Raw genomic sequence first — 20,925 nt, 5'->3', positions numbered from 1 at the left:
GAAGCGGCTTGCCCAAAGTCACACAGCTGACGGCTGGCGGAGCCGGGATTTGAACCGCTTATTGAGCACCTACTATGTGCAAAGCACCGTTCTAAGCGCTGGGGAGGTTACAAGGTTGTCCCACTGGGGGCTCAGAGCTTTAATGCCCATTTTACGGATGAGGCAACTGAGGCACAGAGAAGTGCAGCGGCTTGCCCAAAGTCACATGGCTGACGGCTGGCGGAGCCGGGATTTGAACCGCTTATTGGGCGCTTACCGTGTGCAGGGCACTGGACTAAGCGCTTGGGAAGTCCAATTCGGCAACAAGAGACAATCCCTACCCAACAACGGGCTCAGAGTCTAGAAGAAGGAGAAACAAACCACACACACACACACATACACAACAAAAAAAGAAAATTTATGCTACTTAACTACTTATTTTGGGGGGGGGGGGAGGGCGGTTAAAAGTCCTCAGTGCCCCCTCCCCATCACCCTAATACTCTTAAAATTCCACCGAAACAAAGCTGGAAATAATTTATGGGTATTTAATAAAATAAAATCTAGGCTCTGAGACTCCACTTATTATTGATTTCTGGATAATATATAAGGGTGGGGGGCGTTCAGTTCTGAGCCCGCCAGTCTGTCTCGGCATCCGGGGGTTGGGGAGGGTCTCTCTCCAAAGCCGTGAGCGTTGCACACGGGGGGACACATATACACACACGTGTACACACACAAATCTGCGGGCCCCTGGAAGATTCATTCATTCATTCATTCGGTCGGATTGACCGAGCGCTGACTGCGGGCCCAGCGCTGTACTAAGCGCTCGGGGGAGGACGGTACATCAACAGACACATTCTCTGCCCACAGGGAGCTTCCCGTCTAGGCCTCGGTTCCCTCATCTGGAAAATGGGGATGAAGCCTGTGGGCCCCCCGTGGGACAACCTGATCACCTTATAGCTCCCAGGCGCTCAGAACATTCATTCATTCAGTCAGTCGTATTTATTGAGCGCTTACTGTGTGCAGAGCACTCTCTGCAGAGGGGGACAGGAGTAGAAAAGAGGCCTTTCCAACCTCTCCTGCCCTGCCCCTCTGCGGGATTTGAATCCGGGACTTGAGGGTAAGAGAGTAAACTCTGTGAAGGCGGCGATCGGGTCTTCTACAGGGAAGCGGCGTGGCTCAGGGGAAAGAGCCCGGGCTTTGGAGTCAGAGGTCATGGGTTCGAATCCCGGCTCCGCCACCTGTCTGCTGTGCGACCTTGGGCAAGTCACTTCACTTCTCTGAGCCGCGGTTCCCTCATCTGGAAAATGGGGATGAAGACTGGGAGCCCCCCCGTGGGACAACCCGATCACCCTGTAACCCCCCCCAGCGCTTAGAACAGTGCTTTGCACATAGTAAGCGCTTAACAAATGCCAACATTATTATTATTATTATTATTCTACCTCCACTGAACTCTCTCGAACGTCCGGGACAGCGTTCTGCTCACAGTCGGTGTCCAAGACAGCACTCTTGAGCACTGTAGACGCCCAGGACGGCACTTTTCATTCATTCAATCGTATTTATTAACAATAATAAAAATAATAATGGCATTTATTAAGCACTTACTATGTGCAAAGCACTGTTCTAAGCGCTGGGGAGGTTACAAGGTGATCAGGTTGTCTCCCTGGGGGCTCACAGTCTTCATCCCCATTTTCCAGATGAGGTCCCTGAGGCCCAGAGAAGTGAAGTGACTTGCCCAAAGTCACCCAGCTGACAAGCGGCGGAGCCCGAATTTGAACCCATGACCTCTGACTCCAAAGCCCGGGCTCTTTCCACTGAGCCACGCTGCTTCTCGCTTACTGTGTGCAGCGCACTGTACTAAGCACTTGTGCTCTTGAGCATTGTAAATTCATTCATTCATTCAATCGTATTTATTCATTCATTCAATCATATTTATTGAGTGGTTACTGTGTGCAGAGCACTGTACTAAGCGCTTGGGAAGTACAAGTGCCCAGGACGGCACTCTTGAGCACTGTAGATGCCCAGGACAGCATTCTGAGCACTATAGGTGGCCAGGACAGCATTCTGCCCAGCCATTCATTCATTCAATCATATTTACTGAGCGCTTACTGTGTGCAGAGCACTGTACTAAGCGCTTGGGAAGTACAAACGCCCAGGATGGCACTCTTGAGCACCGTACACGCCCAGGACAGCACTCTGAGAGCACTATAGGTGGCCAGGACAGCATTCTGCCCAGCCATTCATTCATTCAATCATATTTACTGAGCACTTACTGTGTGCAGAGCACTGTACTAAGCGCTTGGGAAGTACAAACGCCCAGGACGGCACTCTTGAGCACCGTAGATGCCCAGGACAGCACTCTGAGAGCACTATAGGTGGCCAGGACAGCGTAGATGCCCAGCCATTCATTCATTCATTCAATCGTATTTACTGAGCGCTTACTGTGTGCACAGCACTGTACTGAGCGCTTGGGAAGCCCAAGTTGGCAACATCTAGAGACGGTCCCTACCCAACAACAGGCTCACAGTCTAGGGGGCTAACCGCCTTAATCCTCAGTTTCCAGATTCAGTCACTCATTCAACCGTATTCATCGAGCGCTTACTGCGTGCAGAGCGCTTAACAAATAACGTTATTATTATTATGGGTTCAAATCCCGGCTCCGCCAACTGTCAGCTGGGTGACTAATCGTATTCATTGAGCGCTTACTGTGTGCACAGCACAGTACTGAGCGCTCGGGAAGTCCAAGTTGGAGACGGTCCCTACCCAACAGCGGGCTCAGGGTCTGGAAGGGGGGAGACGGCCGACGAAACCAAATGTATTAACCGAATAAAATAAATGGAATAGGGAATTTTGGTGAGGTGGGGGCACCGCGGGCTTGGCAGATTTTCCCGGGGGAAGGGGCCTGACAGCTCCGGGCCCGTTTGATCCAGTGCAGGCCCCGGCCAGGAATTTCACCGTGCGGCGGGAGGACCAGGGGTCAGCTCCCAAGGGCCAGACCCGAGCGCGGGGGCCGAAGCCAAGCCGGGCCCCCCGCCCTCTGCCTCCTCTGGCCCCCGGGAAGGGGTGGAAAACCGGGAAGGGGTCAGCGCCAGCCGGACACAGGCCGGCTCCGCCCGGGAAGGATGAGGATTTGGCAGCCGGGAAGAGAGAGGCCAACTCCGGGACAGGAAGAGGCCGGAGCCAGGCCTCGGGTCAGGGGATTCAACCAAATCATCATCATCAATCGTATTTATTGAGCGCTTACTATGTGCAGAGCACTGTACTAAGCGCTTGGGAAGTACAAATTGGCAACATATGGAGACGGTCCCTACCCAACAGTGGGCTCACAGTCTAAAAGGGGGAGACAGAGAACAAAACCAAACGTACTAACAAAGTAAAATAAATAGGATAGGTATGTACCAAATCCCACCCCCCCGGCCCTCCCTCCGCCTCCTGCCCACCCACGGAGGGGAGAAGCAGTGTGGCTCAGTGGAAAGAGCCCGGGCTTTGGAGTCGGAGGTCATGGGTTCAAATCCCAGCTCCGCGACTTTGGGGAAGTCACTTCACTTCTCTGGGCCTCGGTGACCTCATCTGGAAAATGGGGATTAAGGCTGTGAGCCCCCTGTGGGACAACCTGATCACCTTGTATCCCCCCAGCGCTTAGAACAGTGCTTTTGCACATAATAAGCGCTTAACAAATATCATTATCATTATTATTGTTATTATTATGGGTTCAAATCCCGGCTCCGCCAACTGTCAGCTGTGTGACTTTAGGCAAGTCACTTCACTTCTCTGGGCCTCAGTGACCTCATCTGGAAAATGGGGATTAAGGCTTGTGAGCCCCCTGTGGGACAACCTGATCACCTTGTATTCTCCCCAGCGCTTAGAACAGTGCTTTGCACATAGTAAGCACTTAACAAATAACGTTATTATTATTATTATTATTATTATGGGTTCAAATCCCGGCTCTGCCAACTGTCAGCTGTGTGACTTTAGGCAAGTCACTTCACTTCTCTGGGCCTCAGTGACCTCATCTGCCAAATGGGGATGAAGACTGTGAGCCCCCCATGGTACAACCTGATCACCTTGTATCCCCCCAGCGCTTAGAACAGTGCTTTGCACATAGTAAGTGCTTAACAAATAACATCATTATTATTATTATGGGTTCAAATCCCAGTTATGCCAATTGTCAGCTGTGTGACTTTGGGTATGTCACTTCACTTCTCTGGGCCTCAGTTTCCTTATCTGGCAAATGGGGATGAAGACTATGACCCCCCCATGGGACAACCTGATCAGCTTGTATCCCCCCAGCGCTTAGAACAGTGCTTTGCACATAGTAAGCGCTTAACAAATAACATCATTATCATTATTATGGGTTCAAATCCCAGCTCCGCCAACTGTCAGCTGTGTGACTTTAGGCACGTCACTTCACTTCTCTGGGCCTCAGTGACCTCATCTGTAAAATGGGGATGAAGACTGTGAGCCCCCCGTGGGACAACGATCACCTTGTAACCTCCCCAGCGCTTAGAACCGTGCTTTGCACATAGTGTGTGGCTTCAGGCAAGTCACTTCACTTCTCTGTGCCTCAGTGACCTCATCTGGAAAACGGGGATGAAAACTGTGAGCCCCCCGTGGGACAACCTGATCACCTTGTAACCTCCCCAGCACTTAGAACAGTGCTTTGCATGTAGTAAGTGCTTAACAATCTGCACACGGTAAGCGCTCAATAAATACGATTGAATGAATAAACAAATGCCATTAAAAAAAAGGAATAATAATTATGGTATCTGTTAAGTATCTGGAGGCCTTCCCAGACTGAGCCCCTTCCTTCCTCTCCCCCTCGTCCCCGTCTCCATCCCCCCCATCTTACCTCCTTCCCTTCCCCACAGCACCTGTATATATGTATATATGTTTGTACATATTTATTACTCTATTTATTTATTTTACTTCTACATATCTATTCTATTTATTTTATTTTGTTAGTATGTTTGGTTTTGTTCTCTGTCTCCCCCTTTTAGACTGTGAGCCCACTGTTGGGTAGGGACCGTCTCTATATGTTGCCAACTTGTACTTACCAAGCGCTTAGTACAGTGCTCTGCACACAGTAAGTGCTCAATAAATACGACTGATTGATTGATTGATTGATTAAGCGCTTACTATGTGCCAGGCACTGTCCTAAGCGCTGGGGTGGATACAAGCGAATCGGGTTGGGTGCCGTCCCCGTCCCCCGTGGGGCTCACAGTCTCAATCCCCATTTTCCAGATGAGGGAACCGAGGCCCAGAGAAGTGACTTGTCCAAGGTCACCCAGCAGACAAGTGCGGGAGCCGGGATTAGAACCCATGACCTTCTGATTCCCAGGGGAGACCTCGGGCCGCCCATCGCCTCCGATTCCCAAGAGCCTCTGGGTTCCTCCTGAGCGGTATCATAATAATAATGATGGTGATGACGGGGTTTGTTAGGCGCTTACTATGTACCGTTGAGAAGCAGCGTGGCTTAGTGGAAAGAGCCCGGGCTTGGGAGTCAGAGGTCATGGGTTCGAATCCCGGTTCTGCCACATTCATTCATTCAATCGTATTTATTGAGCGCTTCCTGTGTGCAGAGCACTGGACTAAGCACTTGGGAAGTACAAGTTGGCAACCTGATCATCTTGTAACCTCCCCAGCGCTTAGAACAGTGCTTTGCACACAGTAAGCGCTTAATAAATGCCATCATTATTATTATTATTATATAGAGACGGTCCCTACCCAACAGCGGGCTCACAGTCTAGAAGGGGGAGACGGACAACAAAACAAAACATATTAACCAAATAAAATAAATAGAATAAATATGTACAAGTCAAATAAATAGAGTAATAAATCTGTACAAACATATATACAGGGGCTGTGGGGAGGGGAAGGAGGAAAGGCGGGGGGATGGGGAGGAGGAGAGGGATAAGGGGGCTCAGTCTGGGAAGGCCTCCTGGAGGAGGTGAGCTCTCAGTAGGGCTTTGAAGGGAAATCCCCGTTTTCCAGATGAGGAAACTGAGGCACAGAGAAGGCGAAGGACTCACCCAAGGCCACGCGGCAGGAGCCGGGAGCGGGAAGAAGGAAAAAATCATCGGTGCAACTGGTCCCAAACCAAGACCTAACCGGGGGGGGGAGAGAGCCGGGTGCGAGAAAGACAGGAAAACGAGGAGGCGCCCCAAGAGACCTCTGGGAAGGCCCACGTACCCCACTCATCATCATCATCAATCGTATTTATTGAGCGCTTACTATGTGCAGAGCACTGTACTAAGCGCTTGGGCAGTACAAATTGGCAACATATAGAGATGGTCCCTACCCACCAGTGGGCTCACAGTCTAAAAGGGGGAGACAGAGAACAAAACCAAACATACTAACAAAATAAAATCAGAAACACGACCCAACCGACCGAAAGGCAGACCGTCATCATCGTCGGTATTTATTGGGCGCCTACTCTGTGAGCCCGTTGTTGGGTAGGGACGACTTGAGAACTTCCCAGGAGCTTAGGGAAGCAGCGTGGCTCAGTGGAAAGAGCCCGGGCTTGGGAGTCAGAGGTCATGGGTTCAAACCCCGGCTCCGCCAATTGTCAGCTGGGTGACTTTGGGCAAGTCACTTCACTTCTCTGGGCCTCAGTGACCTCATCTGGAAAATGGGGATGAAGACCGTGAGCCCCTTGTGGGACAACCTGATCACCTTATAAGCTCCCCAGCGCTTAGAACAGTGCTTTGCACATAGCAAGCGCTTAATAAATGCCATCATTATTATTATTATTATTATCCCCTCCAGTGCTTAGAACAGTTTGTACGTATTTATTACTCTATTTTATTTGTACTTATTTATTCTATTTATTTTATTTTGTTAATATATTTGGTTTTGTTGTCCGTCTCCCCCCTTCTAGACTGTGAGCCCACTGTTGGGTAGGGACCGTCTCTATATGTTGCCACTTTGGACTTCCCAAGCGCTTAGTACAGTGCTCTGCACACAGTAAGTGCTCAATAAATACGATTGAATGAATGAATGAATGAACAGAATTTGGCACATAGCAAGCGCTTAACAGATACCATCATTATTACTATTATTATTATTATTATCCCTACATTAGACAGGGACTGTGTCCAACCTGAGTCCATCTACCACAGAGCTTAGAACAGTTCTTTACGCTTAGGAAGTTCTTAATAAACACCAGGGGAAAAAAAAAACCCAGAACAAAACCTTCTCTCTGCCTCAGTGACCTCATCTGTAAAATGGGAATTAAAACTGTGAGCCCCAGAAGGGACACGGACTGGTCAGCTTGTATCTACCCCAGCGCTTAGAGCAGTGCTTGACCCATAGTAAGCACTCGTGGATCAGTGGAAAGAGCCCGGGCTTTGGAGTCAGAGGTCATGGGTTCAAATCCCGGTTCCGCCAACTGTCAGCTGTGGGACTTTGGGCAAGTCACTCCACTTCCCTGGGCCTCAGTGACCTCATCTGGAAAATGGGGATGAAAACTGTTAGCCCCCCGTGGGACAACGTGATCACCTTGTAACCTCCCCAGCGCTTAGAACAGTGCTTTGCACATAGTACGCACTTAACAAATGCCGTTATTATTATTATTATTATTATGTCACCTCTCTGTGCCTCAGTTTTCTCATCTGTAAAATGGGGATTAAAACTGTGAGCCCCCCGTGGGACAACCTGATCACCTTGTAACCTCCCCAGCGCTTAGAACAGTGCTTTGCACATGGTACGCGCTTAACAAATACCATCATTATTATTATTATTACGTCACTTCTCTGTGCCTCAGTTTTCTCATCTGTAAAATGGGGATTAAAACTGTGAGCCCCCCGTGGGACAACCTGATCACCTTGCAACCTCCCCAGCGCTTAGAACAGTGCTTTGCACATAGTACGCGCTTAACAAATAACATCATTATTATTATTATTATGTCACTTCTCTGTGCCTCAGTTTTCTCATCTGTAAAATGGGGATTAAAACTGTGAGCCCCCCGTGGGACAACCTCATCACCTTGCAACCTCCCCAGCGCTTAGAACAGTGCTTTGCACATAGTAAGCGCTTAACAAATACCGTGATTATTATTATTACCATTTAAAAAAAAATTAAGGCAACGTCTGGAAGTATTTTCACTCCTTCTCTCTCCCTCCATCTCTCCGGTTCTCACCTCCGCAGCCGATATCCCTTATCAAAATACAAAATTCCCCATGCAGAAATGCGGCAATTTCCACACAACAGCTTCCCACCCCTCTCTGCCATCACACGCATACACACACACACCCTCCAATTCTGCAAGGCTTTAGAGGGGAAGGGGGAAAGGGGAAAAAAAAAAGCGTGACACCCCACGATGTAATTGCTATATTAAAAAGAAGCGCAGGCGAGAATAATAAGGGAGGGTGTCACAAGTGAAATACAGTAGTAGACATTAAAAAAAAACCCTACCATTCTGTGATGGGGTGTTAATTGAACACAGAGAGAAAGAGAAAGAGGGAGAACAAGCCAAGGATAAGGAAGCGCTTTTTTTTTTTTGGTCCCCCAACCTCCTCCGACGATTTGATTCGAGTTAAGTTCGGAGCAGATAATGCACAGATGAACAGCGGCTGAGAAGTGCCATATATAGCTATTATGTTCTAAAATTAAAAACTATTCACAACAAGCAGAGCTAGTCACTGCTGCCTATAAATATTCTGCTTAGTAAACAGCGCCCGTTGTTGGGAGGGGTTGTTTTTAAAATATAGCTATATATATGTAGGGATAGATACATAGATATATATTCTACTTCTAAAGACCTGTGAGAGTTTGACAGGAAAGACAAATAAGAGGAAATTTTTCCTTGTTTTTTTTTTTAAGCCAGTGAACCTCAAGGTCCTTTGGAGACGCCAAGTGTTTCCACCGCCCTCTCCCAGCCTTTCCCATTCCCATCTTAACACCGAGGTCCTGGGATCCTTCTCAAGCGGATGGATGGGGGTCCCTCCCGCGATACCCCCCTCTCTCTCGGCAGCTCCCCAATCCTCAGAAAGACGATATACCTTCCCCTCAACATTGGGGACAAAACATCCCACTCGGCCATGTCCCCAATTTTGTGTTTTCATTCAATTGTATTCATTCAGTCGCATTTATTGAGCCTTTACCGTGTGCAGAGCACTGTATTAATAAAAATAATAATAATGGTACTTGGTAAGTGCTTACTATGTGCCAAGCTCCGTTCTAAGCGCTGGAGGGATACAAGGTAATCGGGTTGTCCCACGTGGGGCTCACAGTCTTAATCCCCATTTTAACAATAATCATGATGGCCTTTATTAAGCGCTTACTATGTGCAAAGCAGTGTTCGAAGCGCTGGGGAGGTTACAAGGTGATCAGGTTGTCCCACATGGGGTTCACAGTCTTAATCCCCATTTTACAGGTGAGGTAACCGAGGCCCAGTGAAGTGACTTGCCCAACGTCACACAGCCGGGATTAGAACCCATGATCTCTGACTCCCAAGCCCGGGTTCTTTCCACTGAGCCACGCCGCTTCTCAAGCACAATTCGGCAACAATTTTCCTCCACGGGCCTTGTTCACGCCAAAGGTTGAGTAAAGACGCTAACGGCCCCCAAATTTGTTTTTAAATTCCTCCTCCTCCGTCCGCTCCGTGATGGTGGGAGGGAGCTAAAACCGGATTCCCCCGTTTCTCCTCCCGGACGGGCCGAGCACGTTTCCACGGAAAGTCACCCAGGCGGGACACGTTCCTAGAGCTGCCCAAGGAGCCCAACTCTTCCTTCGGGCCGGAAGAGCCCAGGCCGTGTCCGAAACCATTCCTGCTGCCGGTACGACCACCGGTCCGGATCCCGATTCCCAGTTCCCGGAACCAAGTCCATCTACCGCACGCCAACCCCTTCGAAGGATGGTCTGGCCTGTCGGACGAGGCCCGAATGTCGCATCCCGGCCTCTCCCGGCTCTGGAAGCCCGAGGACAGGCCGGGCCCGTAGAATAGCGATAATAATGATGGTGGTGTTTGTTAAGGCTTCCTATGTGCCAGGCACTGTACTAAGCGCTGGGAAGGATGCAAGCAAATCGGGTTGGACACGGTCCCTGACCCACGTGGGGCTCGCGGTCTCGATCTCCACTTGACAGTTGAGGCAACTGAGGCACACGGAAGCCAAGCGGCTTCTCCGACGTCACACAGCGGATAAGCGGAGGAGGCGGAATTAGAACTCTTGACCTTCTGATTCCAGGCCCGCGGCCGCCCCGGAGGACTGGGCCACTCTCTCCCGCAAATCCCGAGATCGGGCCCGACTCTCACGGGGCGGAGGGCCGACGTGAAGCCATTTCGCCCTTCCACCCGGGCACCCCGTCCCCGTCCTCTCCCTCTGGGCCGGGAGAAGATCTCCCGTGGCCTCCCGCTCCCGGGTTGCAGGGAAAGAGCGAAGGAATAAGCTGCGGAAAAGCGGGCCCGAGCCGACCCTTGGGGAAAACTGACAAAACAAAACAAAACCAAAACACAAAATCGAGGGGGAAACCTCAGGCCTGCTCAGAGAGCACTGGGCTGCCCATCCCGGAGCAACTCGCGTCTTCGGGATTTCCTGGTCACCCCGGCCTCGGGGGGAGAAGGAAGGCTAGAGATCCCAAATCCTCCTCACACCCCCCCACACCTCTGCCCCTCGCTTCTCACCGACCCCAAATGATCCACTCCCTGGACCGGCCGATATTAGGAGAGCGGACACACTTCCTCAGAGAGTCCGGAGCCTCGTGGCCTTCTGGAAAGGAGGGGTGTCTCCCCCACAGCCAGACCTTTGGCGGCGAGCAGGTGTGATCTCTGGCACCTTCCCGTCACGGGCCTGGACGCCAAGAGCCTTTCGGTGCCCAGTGACAGGCCGATTCCGAGGGTAAAAAACGCCCAAGACACAAGTCGCCAATGGAGACACCCCAACAGTCGGAGGGTCCCCGAGAGAGACGGAGAAACAGAGACCCACAGGGACAAGGATGTAACAACAATAATAATAATAATGGCATTTATTAAGCGCTTACTATGTGCAAAGCACTGCTCTAAGCGCTGGGGAGGATACAAGGTGATCAAGTTGTCCCACGGGGGGCTCACAGTCTTCATCCCCATTTTCCAGATGAGGTCACTGAGGCCCAGAGAAGTGAAGTGACTTCCCCAAAGTCACACAGCTAATTGGCTGAGCCGGAATTTGAACCCATGACCTCTGGGTCCAAAGCCCGGGCTCTTTCCACTGAGCCACGCTGCTTCTGACCCCTCTAGACTGTGAGTTTGGTGTGGGCAGGGACTGTCTCTCTTTACTGCTCTATCGCGCTTTCCCAAGCGCTTAGTACAGTGCTCTGTAGGCACTCAACAAATACGACTGAATGAAGAAATGAATCAGCAGACTCGGGGATGGAAAGGAAGACAGAGAACCAAGCTAAACCACACCTGGGAGTTTATCCTTTCATTTTACTGCAAATAAACAGAAACAGAGGCCGAAACGAGGGCACAGAGGCCGAGGCCGGCGGACACCGGGATAAGAGAGAGACCGAGATCCAGGGAGACGGAAATCCGGGGAGAACGAGACCAACGCACACTGGAATGAAGGAAGAGGCCGGGAACAACCGGCCCCGAGAAAAAAGGAAAAGACCAAGACCTCGAGAGAATAACAAGCACAAGGAAGCAGCAAGCGTCGTGGAAACAACCGGGGCTTGGGAGTCAGAGGACGTGGGTTCTAATCCCGGCTCGGCTGCTGTGTGACCTTGGGCAAGTCACTGCCCTTCTCTGTGCCTCAGTTCCCTCATCTGGGAACTGGGAACTGGGAACTGTGGCTTCTAGACTGTGAGCCGGCTGTTGGGCAGGGACCGTCTCTATATGTTGCCAACTTGGACTTCCCAAGCGCTTAGTACAGTGCTCTGCACCCAGTAAGCGCTCAATAAATACGATTGAATGAATGAATGAATCTGGAAACTGAGGATTAAGGCTGTGAGCCCCACGTGGGACAACTCTGAATCTACCCAGCGTTTGTATCTACCCCATCCCAGAGTAAGTGCGTAACCAATACAGTGCTTTGCACAGAGTGAGTGCTCAATAAATACGACTGGATGAAATACCAAAATTATTATTAATAGGGTGACACAGAGACCAAGACCGACTCCCCGAATCCCAGAGAGACTGAGACCCGCAGACACAGGAATGTGGAGAGAGAGACACTAAGACGGAGAAACCGAGAGCCAGAGATGCGGAGACCCGGAGAGTGGGATGAACAGACCCAAGGACGGAAAGGAAGATGGAGAGACAGGCTCACCCCACGCCTGGGAATTTTTCCCTTTACTTCCTGCAAATAAACAGGAATAAAGACAGAGATTAAGACAGAGAAACCCCCTCCCCGACTCTAGACCGTGAGCTGGTTGTGGGCAGGGATTGTCTCTCTCTATTGCTGTATTGTACATTCCCAAGTGCTTAGTACAAGGCTCTACACCTATAAGCGCTCAATAAATACGACTGAATGAATGACTCAGCGGACCCAGGGATGTAAAGGGAGACGGAGGCTCGCCCACACCTGGGAATTTTTCCCTTGCCTTACTGCAAATAAACGGAGAGAGGAAGGAGACTTGAAAAGAAACGGGATCTCTTCGAGAGCTACGCACACAGCCTCTGCGGCCTACTTAATAGCCGCCCTGCCCTAATGGGGCACAATTCAGGGCAACCATCCCGTCGGTAGAGTTTTGACTGGCCAGGTGAACTTGCCACTTTGACTTCCCCGTAGCCCAAGTAACAGTCCACAAAGTGACTTCTTAGTCATCTTATATATATAGCAAGAGTCAAGTCATCGAATTTCCCATCGGGGGCTCGCGCTCGGATAATTTTTTTTTTATATAAAGGTGATGAGTTACAAGTGTCAAACGCCCCCCAAATACCATAACACGCTCCGCCCTCACCCCCCCACACACCCCTCCTTCTACGTGTAACTATCAATGTATATCAACGGGGCATGCAATCATATTTATTGTCACTTCCATTCATGTTATGTCCTCGCTTATACTGTTTGGATATGAATTATTGACTCTTACGGTCCTTGTTGTTGCAAAAAAATAAAGAAGTAAACGTCAGGAACTTCACCCAATTCTAAAGCCACGGTGGCAGAGCGGAGCAGCCTCCTGTTATCCCCCCGGTCCCCTTCGGCGTCCTTCTCCAGCCACTAAGATAATAATAATAATGATGGCATTTATTAAGCGCTTACAATGTGCAAAGCGCTGTTCTGAGCGCCGGGGAGGTTACAAGGTGATCAGGTTGTCCCACGGCGGGGCTCCCAGTCTTCATCCCCATTTTATAGATGAGGTAACTGGGGCATAGAGAAGTGACTTGGCCAAAGTTACACAGCTGACAAGTGGCGGAGCCGGCATTTGAACCCATGACCTATGACTCCAGGCTCTTTCCACTGAGCCACGCTGCTTCTCGGGACCCCTCACCCACCCGCTCCCCGGACCACCTCTCTGGGATCCCCCCAGTAGCATCCAAGACCACCCTCCGCCGGGCCGAGCGACGACCGGCCTGGCTCCGAACCACCAGAGACGAAAATCCACAAAGAAACCTGTCTCGCCGCCCCCCCAGCAAGAATCTCTCTGGGTCTCGGCTATTTTCAGGGCACCCCTGGTGGAAGGACCACCGCTATCTGTCCCCCCCAGCCCCCCAAATCGTTGCTTTTAAAATGTAAATCCCCCTCCAGCGGAGTGGGGATTTCGAGCGAGCAACTGGCAGGAGGTCACAAGAGTCAGGGGCCCGCTCCCGCCATTTTATTCTCCCGAGCCCGGGGAATGGGTCATCAAACAATCGCCCCCCGCCCGGAAAGAAACCGAGACTTGGCTGGAAATGGTGGGGGGGGGGGTTGCGGGGATCAGAGCCTTCTTTGACGTCCAGGGGGGATGGGGGGGCTTTCGATCGGACGAGACGGCTAATGGCGAAACTCAACACCCTGACCAAACACACACAGCCAATCCCTCCTTTCCCGCCCCCCCGGCAGGCAAAAAATGCATTTTTAATATGAGCCAAAATACGCTCTCCTCGGGAAAAAACGACTTTCACTTTCAGACCGTCTTTCCAGACGGAACGCCATTTTATTGACCGTTTCGCCCCTCGGGGCCGAGACCTGGCGACCTGATTTCGGGGAGGGGGGCGACAGCCCCCCGCCGAAAACGGGAGAAGTTGGGGGGCGGCGGTCCGGGGGAGTGGGGTCCGGGGTGTCAGGGCGGACCCCCAAAATCCTCCCGTCCCGGTCACGTCGAACCCGAAAACCCCGAGCGGCGGCCCACGTCGGTCCACGCTCGTCCTCGAAATGAAAACTTCCCGGACGAAACACGAGAGCCCCGGAGAGAGAGGGATCGAACCCGTCAAACAACAACAACAAAGGAAGAAAATCGTACCGACCGCCACCGCCGGCGAGGAGAAAAAGGAAAGGGGGTGGGGGGGAAAGAAAAGAAAAAAGAATTGGCATCAGAAATCTCGTCCTACCCGTCTTCTCTTTGATTTCACACAACACGTTAAACAAGGCCGGCTTCATTCTGTGGCAGTTGAGAGCGTGCTTCCTGCGAAAAAGAAATAACAATATTATAGAACGCGGCGGCAGGCACAGGCCAACTTCCAAAAGCAAATCGCCCATACGCGCCGGGGAAGAGACTTGCAACATTTAGACAAAAATTATATCCAGGGCCTAAAGCGCGTCACGGCTCAATTGATTTTATGACTTCATCCGGAGAGCCCACCACGGAAATAGAAACGCTGTTAATTAGGGGTGGGAGGGAAGGAAAGTGATTTCACCCACCTAAATTATGCCCATTTAAGAATAGTTGGTGGGGGGGGGAGAGGAAAAAAGAAAAACAAAGCGCACTTTCACCGGAGCAGGGGGGCCTGCAGCCGCTTAAATCATTCACGGGGTCGAGGCCGACCACCCGGATAAATCGTTCGGGCCGCAGAGAGGGTCTTTATTCGACAATCGTGGCGCTCACTTGGTTCTGTCTCTCTTCCCCCCCCCACCCCAGCACCTTTCCTCCGCCCCCTCCCCGAATCCGATTCATCCACGCGTTCAGATCCGAGCCCCCGTCTCCTCCGCCAGCACGAGGAGCCTGAAAGGTCCTCGGACGAGGGCTGTCGATTTATAAAATTCCAGTCCCCAAGTTGGAGCCTGTCGCCGGGGGCGGCCCCGCGCATATGGAGAATAAATTCATTTCTCCATGTTCGCATTAGGCTTCTTGAGCGCGCCCCGCTTATCTGCAGGTGTTGAAATTCAATTATTTACAATTAGGACGTCGCACACGTTAAAAGGGAGGACAGGGAGCGATTCCACTCCGGATTTCCAACGAGAGGGTCGGTCCGCCTTGCCTCCCACCGACCCTCTCTCTCCGTTTCCCCGGGAATCGCTCTCCCTTGGGATTTCTGCCCCGAGCGACGGGATCTGGGGGGCGGGGGTGTCCTCCGGGACCCCCTTCCTTCGGGTTGACCGGTGGAAAAATGCCTCAAAGGCGACGCCTTCGGAGACGATCCAAAACCCGAGCCGGTGGTTGTTGTTTTTCCACCCTTTTGAAAGTTAAAAGATGGAGACCCCCAGGGAAACGATCCAAGGGAGGCAAGCCGGTTTTCGGGCCTACACGTTCGGTCAGCTCGGGACACACGGGGCCGACACCTCGAGAGCCTCCCTCCTCGGAATTTGAGGGCGGTGGGCAGGGGGAAAATGGAAATCCCGGCAGCCGACCGGAGGAGAAATCACCCTCTTTCCAGGTGCCCCAATCTTCTCGTTTGGTCTCCTCTCCTTAATGGATTAATTGGACCGAGTTGCACCCTAGGAATGCAGGCCCGCACAATAGCCGAAGGCGCTTTTCCCAGAAAAGGAATTTCCAACGCTCGGTCCGGGTCTTTGAAGGTGCAGGAGGGAAAAGGGGACCCTGGCTCCCCGCACCCAAGCCCAAAAGGACGGCTAAGGCGTCTCGGCCTTCCTGGGGACCCCAGAGGAGTGGGGGGTGGGATGGGTTGGGGGTTCGGGGCAGGGAGCAGAGGTGGCCCGTCCCCACCGCCTCTTCCGAAACTAGTTATTAATATTCATCTATCCGTCTACGGGGCCTCGTCCACAATAGTTTCCCCTAAACGTTCCTCCCCGGATCGCAACCGGAACGCCGACGGAAAACTCTTCGGCCCCCGCCTTTCTCCTCCTCGAATTCTCTCCGGGCCCCCTCCTCGATTTTAGGGGAACTTTCCCCTTCCCTCCTTTTATCCGGCGATGCTTCAGACGTCACCCCTTCTCCCCTTCTTTTTCCTTTTTTTCCAAGAGGCCCTGAAGCTTTGTAGTTGAGAGTTTCCCCGCCTGCGAGGGCTGGAAACTTAAAAACATAAAATCGAGACGATCCTGGATCCCGCTTTAGGCCCGCTCCGTCCTCTGAAACCCGTCTCCCACCCCCTCCTGCCCCCCACCTTTGGAAAGCTCGGCTGGCCTGTCTGGAAAACCGTCTTTCCAGAGTAGGGAGAGAAAGGGGAGCGTTCCAAAGACGGATTCTGCTTTTTCCAAAGGGAGGGCATCCCCTTGGAGTGGGGTGGGAAGGGGTTGGGGGGTCATTGGGAAGCGGGGGGTGGGAAGGGGGATGCCAAAGGAGCCGGGACCAAATCCTTGGAGGCGATGGAAGTTTGGAAGCCGCGGCGGCTCGGAGCCTGGAACCAAAATAAGGAATTCACACCCGCACAATCCACACCCAGACCCACAGACGCACACGGTCTCCATCACCGTGGCCTCCTGAACAACAAGAGGCAAAGTGGGGGGGCTGTGGGGGGGATGGGGTGGGAGGGAAATCGAGGCAGGCAAAGTTCACCCAACTAGGCTCCGGCCAAGGACAATAAAATCGACCCCCTCAAAGCGTCTCGACGGTCTCGGGGTGACTGGAAGCGGGTACGTGAGTTGGCGTCCAGTCTTCGCGGGGTCGACTGTTGGTACTTGTGGGTCGTGTGTGTTGTGTGTGAGTGTGATGTGTGTGTGTTGTGTGCATCCTTCTAGGGATTCGGCCCTGGTGCATTTGCACAGCAGGCTTAGGAAGCGGGGCTGCCCTGACAAAGAAAATCCCCTCTTTTGGGCCTCAGCCTCTGTGGCAGGGGGGTATCTTCAACCGTATTTATTGAGCGCTTACTGTGTGCAGAGCACTGTACTAAGCGCTTGGGTATCCAGACTAGGGGACCCCAATTTTTACAGCCTGGGGGAATCGGGGTACCTCTTTCTTTTTGCAAACTTGCTCATCCCAGCTTGCTGGTATCCACCCCAACGCTTAGCCTGCCACATAGTAAGCTCTTAGATACCCCACTTATTATTACCAGGAGGACTTGTGGGGGGGAAAGGGAAGAAAAAGGGGGTGCAGGGGCCTGGATTTGTACCCCAGTATTGTACCCGCTGCTTGCAAGAGCAAAAGAGGGGCAGGGGGTGGGAGAATCACCCTATTGTTCCCCTCCTGGGGAGAGTCATCCCCCCTAAAAAGAAATAATAAAGCCCACCCGGCCTCCAAATAAAAGAAAGGAGATGAAGGAAAGTCCAACGTCCATCTCACCTGGCCTGGGCTTCGTCCAAACTCTGATCCGTGATGGTCATGATCTGTTGTAAAATGTCTCCAATGTCTTGCTTCCTGCCCCCCTCGCCCTCGGCGCCCCCGGCCCCGTCCTGAAGATGCTGGGCCAGGCCGGGGTGCCCGGCGATGCCCACCCCGGTGTGGGCATGCATCAGCCTCGGCTGCTCGTCCATCGCGGAAAAAAGCCCCCTCCCCAGGCTAGCCGGCCTCCTCTTCCTCGAAGTGCCAAAGCCGGGGTGGCCTGCCCTTTTCCCAATCCCCTTTCCTTTTCTTTTTTTGGCCAAAGAATGAAAAGGCAGGAGGGGGACACACAACACACACTCCCACAACACCTCTTTGGATGGTGTTGGCTGGAGGGAAAGGTGGGGGGGGAGAAAAACCCAACCCCCAAAAGCCACCCCCAAAAAAAGGCAACCCCAAAAAGGCAACCCCCCCAAAAATCAACCACTGAAAAAGGCAACCCCCAAAAAGCAACCCCCAAATAAAGGCAACCCCAAAAAGGGCAACCACAAAAAAGTAACCCCCAAAACAAGGCAGCCACAAAAAAGGAACCCCAAAAAAGGCAGCCCCAAATAAAGGCAACCCCAAAAAGGGCAACCACAAAACCACAAAAAAGGTAACCCCCAGAAAGGCAACCACAAAAAAAACAACCCCCAAATAAAGGCAACCCCGAAAAGGGCAACCGCAAAAAAAGTAACTCCCCAATAAAGGCAACCCCAAAAAGGGCAACCACAAAAAAAGTAACTCCCCAATAAAGGCAACCACAAAAAAGTAACCCCCAAATAAAGGCAACCCCAAAAGAAGGAACCCCCAAAAACGTCCACCCCAAAAAAGGCAACCACAAGAAAGGCAACCCCCCAAAAAGGCAACCACAAGAAAAGTAACCACGAAAAAGGCAACCCCCAAAAAAGACAACCACAAAAGAAGAAACCCCGCAAAAGGCAACCCTCCCAAAAAATCAACCCCCCAAAAAGGGCAACCCCCCAAAAAAGGCAACCCCCCCCAAAAAAGGCAACCACAAAAAAAAGGCAAACCCCCTAAAAAAAGGTCAGAACAGGATCCCCCTGGTTGTGTTGTTGTGATGTTGTTGGGGCCCCCGAGTTGGAGGGGAGGCCGGGCTGGATGTTGGGGTGAGGTGGGGGGGTCCCCAGTTGGTGGGGTCAAAGGGGGGGGGTCGAGGTCAGAGGTCACAGGGGTCACCCAGGAGCGCTGGGGGGAGCCGCTGCCGCTGCTGCTGCGGTTGTTGCGTTGCAAAGCGTTGTGTCTCGGCTCGAGGCTTTGCAAACTCCGGCCGCCCCCCCCCCCCCCCCGCCCCTGCTGCTGCCGTCGGTCGCAGCGCTTCGCGCAGGGTTGGGGCTGCTTCCCAGGGCTCCCGCCTCCTCCGGCTTTTGTTTAGCTGTCGGGGCTCCGGCGGGCCGGGAACTGACACGGAAAACCTCGGCCCGGGGAGCTGGAGGAGGAGGAGGAGGAGGAGCTGGAGGAGGAGGAGGAGCAGGAGGAGGAGGAGCTGGAGGAGGAGCAGGAGGTGCTGGAGGAGGAGCAGGAGGAGCTGGAGGAGCTGGAGGAGGAGCAGGAGCTGGAGCAGGAGCAGGAGCTGGAGCAGGAGCAGCAGGAGGAGCAGGAGGAGCTGGAGGAGGAGCAGGAGGAGGAGGAGGAGGATCAGGATCAGGATCAGGACGAGGAGGATCAGGATCAGGATCAGGAGGAGGAGGAGGGAGCAGGGCGTGGAGCGAGCCAGCGCTAAGCCCCGCCCCCGCAGCCCTCCGATTGGCCGCCCGGGACCCCGGCGCCTGTCAGTCAGCGGGGCCCCGACCAGGCTCCGCCCCCTCGCTCCCGGCGAGGGCGGGGGCGGCCAATCAGCGACGTCCTCCGGGGGACACGCCCCCCCGTATGGCCACGCCCCTCGCTGGGAAGAGGAGGGGAGGGGCCGGGAGTGGGCGGCGGCCAATCAGCGACGTTCTCCGGGGGACACGCCCCCTCATAGCCACGCCTCCTTCTGGGGAGCCGAGGGGCGGGGCCGGGACTGGGCGGCGGCCAATCAGCGACGTTCACCGGGAGGACACGCCCCCTTATAGCCACGCCCCCCTCTGGAAGACAGAGGGGCGGGACCGGGACTGGGAGGTGGCCAATCAGCGACGTCCTCCGCGGGTTACGCCCCCTTCTGGCCACGCCCCTCTCTGGCGAGCCGAGGGGCGGGGCCGGGACTGGGCGGCGGCCAATCAGCGACGTTCACCAGGAGGACACGCCCCCTTATAGCCACGCCCCTCTCTGGAAGACAGAGGGGCGGGGCCGGGACCGGGCGGCGAGGAATCACCGACGTCCTCCGGGAGGACACACCCCCTCTCTGGCGAGCCGAGGGGCGGGGCCGGGACTGGGCGGCGGCCAATCATAGACGTTCTCCGGGAGGACACGCCCCCTTATAGCCACGCCTCCCTCTGGCGACCCGAGGGGCGGGGCCGGGACAGGCCGGCTGCCAATCATCGATGTCCTCCGGGAGGGCACGCCCCCTTACAGCCACGCCCCTCTGGCACCCCCCCGATGGGCGGTGCCGGGACAGGCCGGCGGCCAATCACCGACGTCCTCCGGGAGGACACGCCCCCTCTCTGGAGGTCCGAGGGGCGGGACCTGGACCGGACGGCAGCCAATCGTCGACGTCCTCCGGGAGGACACGCCCCCTTATGGCCACGCCCCTCTCTGGCGACCCAAGGGGCGGAGCCGGGACGGGTCAGCGTCCAATCACCGACGTCCTACGGGAGGCCGCGCCCCCTCAGGACCACGCCCCTCTCCTGGAGGCCCGAGGGGCGGGGCCGCGACCGGGAGGCGGCCAATCATTGACGTCCTCCGGGAGGACACGCCCACGTATAGCCACGCCCCTCTCTGGCGGCCCGAGGGGCGGGGCCGGGACTGGATGGTGACCAATCATCGACGTCCTCAAGGAAGACACGCCCCTTTGTAGCCACGCCCCCGCGGGGGAGGGCACGCCCCTCTCGGGCGGCCCGAGGGCGGGGCCGGGACAGGTCGGTGGCCAATCACCGACGTCCTCCGGGAAGCCACGCCCCCTCATAGCCACGCCCCTCTCAGAAAGCCCGAGGGCGGGGCCGGGACAGGTCGGCGGCCAATCATCGACGTCCTGCGGGAGGCCGCGCCCCCTTATAGCCACGCCCTCTGGCGGCCAGAGGGGCGGGGCCGGGACCAGCCGTCGTCCAATCACCGACGTCCTCCAGGAGGCCACGCCCCCTCACTGGAGGTCCGAGGGGCGGGGCCGGGACCAACCAGCGTCCAATCACCGACGTCCTCCGGGAGGCCACGCCCCCTTATGACCACGCCCCTCTCTGGCGCCCCCTAGGGGTGGGGCCGGAGGGAGGGAGGCTATTGAGGCCTCAGCGGCCTTCAGGCTTTGCAAAGTTCAATAACAATAATAAT

The 20,925-nt window shown here is 54.1% G+C and overlaps 1 protein-coding gene across 3 annotated transcripts in view; it reads right to left on the bottom strand.

The window, feature by feature from the left end:
* Positions 1 to 17,917, bottom strand: part of PBX1 (PBX homeobox 1) — a 182,407-nt gene extending 164,490 nt beyond the window's left edge. For 2 of the 3 annotated variants that reach the window (XM_038757892.1, XM_038757894.1), the window contains exons 1-2: positions 17,485 to 17,917; positions 14,420 to 14,493 (exon numbers count right to left, since the gene is read on the bottom strand). In XM_038757892.1, coding sequence (XP_038613820.1) covers positions 14,420 to 14,493; positions 17,485 to 17,675 — 265 coding nt within the window. In that variant the 5' untranslated portion in view covers positions 17,676 to 17,917. Of the gene's footprint in view, positions 1 to 14,419; positions 14,494 to 14,795; positions 14,877 to 17,484 lie in introns of those variants that run through there. The other variant, XM_038757893.1, reaches the window with a different exon arrangement.
* Positions 17,918 to 20,925: the final 3,008 nt, after the last annotated feature.

This window comes from Tachyglossus aculeatus, chromosome 16 (assembly GCF_015852505.1).
Source record: "Tachyglossus aculeatus isolate mTacAcu1 chromosome 16, mTacAcu1.pri, whole genome shotgun sequence".
NCBI classification, from domain to species: Eukaryota; Metazoa; Chordata; class Mammalia; order Monotremata; family Tachyglossidae; genus Tachyglossus; species Tachyglossus aculeatus.
This window is presented reverse-complemented; position numbering and strand designations above follow the sequence as displayed.